The following is a 5,000-nucleotide window of genomic DNA, read 5'->3' on the forward strand; positions in this document are numbered from 1 at the left end:
CTTTTGGGATTTTTTTTTTCTTTTTTAAAGACGCTACACTGCATCAACATAAAAACAATTTAAATCCAAGTAGAGCTCCATTATTCACGTCATTCACAACATAAGGTAAATACAAACAACCAAAGAATAAAATCAACAATTTACTCCCTCCTTTTGACCAGGCGAGGACACAGCAAAGGCATGATATACAACGGGGAGAGAGTGCATCTTCGCTTTGACCTGCTGCTTACGACGACCACACACATCAACGAAGAATCTTCCACCTGGACTGGCTTGGTGAAGATTCCCCTTGAGTATCTGCCTCCGAATGTGAGTTGATTTTCCTCGTGTTTCGTTTTTTTCTTCTCTACCTCTGCAAGAAGGCTGTGTGTCTGGAGGATTGTGATTTTTTTTTTTTTTTTTTTTTAAGGTGAGTTCGTAGTCCAGGGACCAATTGGGTTGAATTTGGTGGTGTTCCGGATCAACTGCCGAGTATAGGGTGAAATATTTCATAAGAACATTTTTAAGAATGAGTCTGCTGATGGTGGGAAATTTATCAAAAAAAAAAAAAAAATTGAGGTAGACTTAAGTATTCTGAAACTTAAGGTATTCCATCCACCTCTCTCATTATTTCAACTAGGATTTCTGGGCATTTGCTAGGGTTTGCGTTATTTATATTCTTTCTACTTCACGTTCTTCATGATTTTTATCATGAATACTGTATCCCTATCGAAACTGTTGTATTTTTCTCCTATTTTTAGAAATTAGAATATTGTTTTATTATACAGTATCCAATTTTCCTTTTGCAACTATAAACCTAATGTGCATAACCCCCCCCCCCTCTATTTTGCAGGCAACGAAGTTCAATGCCTTCGCTCGACACGGATCGGAGCCAAACCGAGAATACTGGAGCCTCTTCCCCTCCGATGGAACGCTCACAAAGCCTGACTTGTGAGTAACGACTCGGCAATTATACCTTTTGTTCAAGGGGATGATCGTAATAGCATTTTATCGGGACATATACAGGGAGTGATTGTTAGTTCTTAGAGGTATTATTTTTTCACGGAAATTCCTTTCCTTTCTCGAAAATCTTTTTCCCAAGAGGATGTATCATGTATGTTACTTATTCGTTAAATGACATCGACGTCAACTTTTCATTTTCTCCTTCCTCTGATGAAAACGAGTCCCTCTCCCTCGGTGAAAATAAACGAGTCCTTTTCCCTCGGTGAAAATAAACGAGAATCCTTTCCATCCCCAGCCACGCGCTCCGGTTCTTCGAAGAGGTCGACTTCACGCAGGTTCTTCCTAATCTTCCAGAAGAATCTTCTCAACTTTGGCTCGATTCTGTGGAAGGGTGAGTAGGCCAGATACTGAGTGGTGGGTTCAGTGAATCGATGTTGTTAGTCGATTAAAAAAGGATATTTGCGTTTGATTAAGGAATGTTAGGATGGTTTACCTAGAGTTATAGAGACGAACTTGGTCATTATGCTACAAGGTATTGAAAGAGAGATAGCTGAATCTCTGGTTCTTATCATCTCCCCATATTTCCGCGCACAGGATCTACCGATACAGCATCAACACGGAGTGGAACAGCGTACCCGTGAGTCACCATCCGGTCGAAATCATGCTCCAGGGCTTCGAGGTAAGATTTTAACTATTTGAGCAAACGTATTATACGCCTATTGGCATAATTCTTAGCCCTAAGTACCTGAAGAAAGATATGTTAGGATACGTCTCCATATATGGTGGGTGCGTACGTCTACGAGCTGTATTTCCTAAGTATGAATTAATATGATCGACGCCATTCTTGCACCATGTAGGCTGGTGTGGAGATGAACGTCACCGCCCCCTTCTTCAATGACACCAAGCCCGACGGACCCTCTGGCCAGCCCTTCTACGGTCTCTGGGACTACGAAGGTGAGACTTCCTTTGTTTCATCACGTCTGCTATTTCCTTCCTTGGTTTTACTTGTTCTTGGCCATTGCCCGCTGCCCCTTTATTTTCGATATACTCTTCGTCGTCTCCTTCGGTCTATCTTCATTTTTTTATTGCTTAGTGCTTTTGCTCATATCCCTCTCCGTCTCCAATTATTTTTTTTTCTAGTTCTCTTCATCATTGCTCTCCTTTCTTACCACCTTTACTTTCTTTCTTTGTCGCTCACTTCCGTTCTCCTTCGGCCAGCCTTCAAGCTCTCATTCTCTTCTCCATTTCTCTCCGCCGTTACTCGACGCCCTTCCTCTCCCTCTCGCAGTGGTGGAGATGTTCTTCCTCAACGACAACGACGAGTACCTGGAGGTGGAGCTCGGACCCTGGGGCCAGCACCTGCTCCTCCTGCTCAAGGGCGAACGCAACGCCATCAAGCACTCCATGCCCCTCGACTACATCGCCGAATTGCCGACGGACGAGGACGTGAGTCAATCGTGAATCGTGCATGATGGTGTCCTTGTCTGCGTGTGTGATCATAACGCGATGACTCGGTAGGTAACGCTCGGACTCCTCCGTCTCTAGCTCCGTCTCCTCCCTCAGGGCATGTGGAAGGGGTCGGCCTTGATCCCCCCCGAGTACTTCCCTCCCAACGTGACCCGCGTGAACGCCTACGCCATCCACGGCGAGGGCAAGGACAAGGTCTACGAGTCGCTGTACCCGGCGCCCAAGGACGACCCGGATTATCCCCAGCCAGACTTGTGAGTCCCCGAGAAATGCCAAACGAGTTCTGATCTGCCCTTATATGTGTGTGTGTGTGTGTGTGTGTGTGTGTGTGTGTGTGTGTGTGTGTGTGTGTGTGTGTGTGTGTGTGTGTGTGTGTGTGTGTGTGTGTGTGTGTATGTGTATCTGTGTTTGTTTGTTTGTTTGTGTTTGTATCTGTGTGCGCGTGTGTATACGTGGATGTACGAACGCGTTTAAGTATTCCCTCGCAGCGCTCCGAGTTCCCTAACCGCACGTGCCTCCCCCGCAGCCACCGCCTGGACCTGTTCAAGCCCATCGACTTCTCGGGCCTGATGCCCAACAACACCGAGTACTCGCAGCTGTGGCAGGACGCCATGACCTCCGGCGGCAGCTCGACCACGGGGATCTCGGTGGGTTCTCTGTCCAGGGTCGTGATGGTGGGCCTGCTGTCGGCGGCGGTGATGGGAGCAGCATGGCTCACAGGGCGCTGGTGAGAGCGCACCCCCACCCCGCCCCTCACCCCCTCAGCCCGTGGGCGCGGTGGTAGTAGCAGTCCGGTGGTCCGGTGGTGATGGTGGTGGTGGTATCGGGTGGTGGTATTGGCTGGTGGTGGTGGTGGTGCGAGTAGCAGAAAAGACAACTAGTGCCTTGTCTATACAGCTGTGATTAGCTGGCCTCTTCTTCCGAGGGACAATTAAACACTTTTAGCCCATTTTTTCTTCTACTACTTCGTTTTCTTTATTTTCTTCACCAGAACAACGGTGCATTTCTTCTCCTTGTTACAACGGAAATCTCTTACTTCCGATTTTAGCTCATGACTGAATTTTCCCATTAACACCAAATTCCCTTGTAACATTGTAACCTTGTATTTGGTTTTTCCCAAGTTTTGTGTGATCAGTTCCTGTTCTTTGCATAAGATAACTATAACATTGGCTTACTGTGATAGAAAAAATATCTAATGATGTGTACATAAATAAGATCACGAACTATATAGTTTGTTATGAGATCTCATAGAGTGTTGCATGTATAGGAAATAAATTGCTGAACAAGCATCGTGTCTTTGGACTGGCCTCTTCAAACAGATAGACTCTGCAGAAATGTTTACTAACACTATACTGTACAGAATAAAAATATTTATTGCTTGTCTTGTCGACTAACTAACAAGAAGGACTTGAATGCTATGCCGATTGCATGGAGACTTGCAATAACCAGTGATTTACAGATGACACGCCTGACAGAAAGTATGTGTTATGGTGACTGGCATATTTTGGCAAATATAATGAGACCTTTGATAATTTCTCTTATATTTTTAGAAATGTTTCATAAACATATGATAAAAATAAGCCTCGTTGCAACATCTATGACTGTATGCTAGATGACATGTATATAATCTCGTGTTGGTTCCCCAGCCGGTGGTTAAGGACGAGGAGGAGGTGGAGATAACGACGACGTTGGGTCTCCGCGATGAAGACGAGGAGTTCGTGACCACGTTTGCTCCAGAGACAGAGAGGCCCTCCTCCGCCCCGACGCGCCGCAGGGGCGGTCAAGGCAGCTCCTCCACGCGACGAAGGAGGCCGATGCCGCAGAGGGTTGATTCGCAGGACCACTCCCGAGGACAGAGCCGGAAGGAAGACCAGTCTCTGTTCCAGCAGCGGCGAGGAGAGGCGCAGTCCTTCGCGCCTGGCCCCTTGCCCAGGCCTCATCGGGTCAGGGGAACCGCACCACGGTTCCAGGACCGTGTTCTCGTGTCTGAAGCAGCGGACGAAAATCAGAATGTTGATCAGCGGTTCTCACAGGGAAATGGGGACTTCCAAGGCCAAGGATTCCAAGACTTCCAGAATCAAGGACGCCCCCAGGCAACATTCCAGGATCGCGACAGGTTTGAAGAGACTCGTCCGTTCCAGAACCAAGGGCAGTTCCGACCTCCACAACAGCATCGCGACAGGTTTGAAGAGACTCGTCCGTTCCAGAACCAAGGGCAGTTCCGACCTCCACAACAGGATCGCGACAGGTTTGAAGAGACTCGTCCGTTCCAGAACCAAGGGCAGTTCCGACCTCCACAACAGGATCGCGACAGGTTTGAAGAGACTCGTCCGTTCCAGAACCAAGGGCAGTTCCGACCTCCACAGCAGGATCGCGACAGGTTAGAAGAGACTCGTCCGTTCCAGAACCAAGGGCAGTTCCGACCTCCACCGCAGGGTCAGAATAGGTTTGAAGAGCCTCGCCCATCCCAAACCCAAGGGCAATTCCGGCCTCCACAGCAATTCCAGGGCCAGGGACAGCAGCAGTTCCTCCCTGGACAGCAGATCCGGGGACAGAACCAGCAACAGTTTCTACCCCCACAGGGAGAGCAG

The 5,000-nt window shown here is 48.0% G+C and overlaps 1 protein-coding gene across 2 annotated transcripts in view; it reads left to right on the forward strand.

Annotated features, from left to right (window-relative positions):
- Window positions 1-5,000, forward strand: part of LOC122252138 (uncharacterized) — a 32,189-nt gene that overhangs the window by 26,215 nt on the left and 974 nt on the right. For both annotated transcript variants that reach the window (XM_043014434.2, XM_043014436.2), the window contains 9 exons: window positions 162-309; window positions 833-930; window positions 1,238-1,333; window positions 1,537-1,621; window positions 1,800-1,896; window positions 2,231-2,388; window positions 2,506-2,663; window positions 2,936-3,056; window positions 4,056-5,000. The exon at window positions 4,056-5,000 is cut by the window's right edge and continues 974 nt beyond it. In XM_043014434.2, coding sequence (XP_042870368.2) covers window positions 162-309; window positions 833-930; window positions 1,238-1,333; window positions 1,537-1,621; window positions 1,800-1,896; window positions 2,231-2,388; window positions 2,506-2,663; window positions 2,936-3,056; window positions 4,056-5,000 — 1,906 coding nt within the window. The remainder of the gene's footprint in view (window positions 1-161; window positions 310-832; window positions 931-1,237; window positions 1,334-1,536; window positions 1,622-1,799; window positions 1,897-2,230; window positions 2,389-2,505; window positions 2,664-2,935; window positions 3,057-4,055) is intronic.

Source organism: Penaeus japonicus, unplaced genomic scaffold (assembly GCF_977035675.1).
Source record: "Penaeus japonicus unplaced genomic scaffold, GWHDUDI00000001_assembly GWHDUDI00000031, whole genome shotgun sequence".
NCBI classification, from domain to species: domain Eukaryota; kingdom Metazoa; phylum Arthropoda; class Malacostraca; order Decapoda; family Penaeidae; genus Penaeus; species Penaeus japonicus.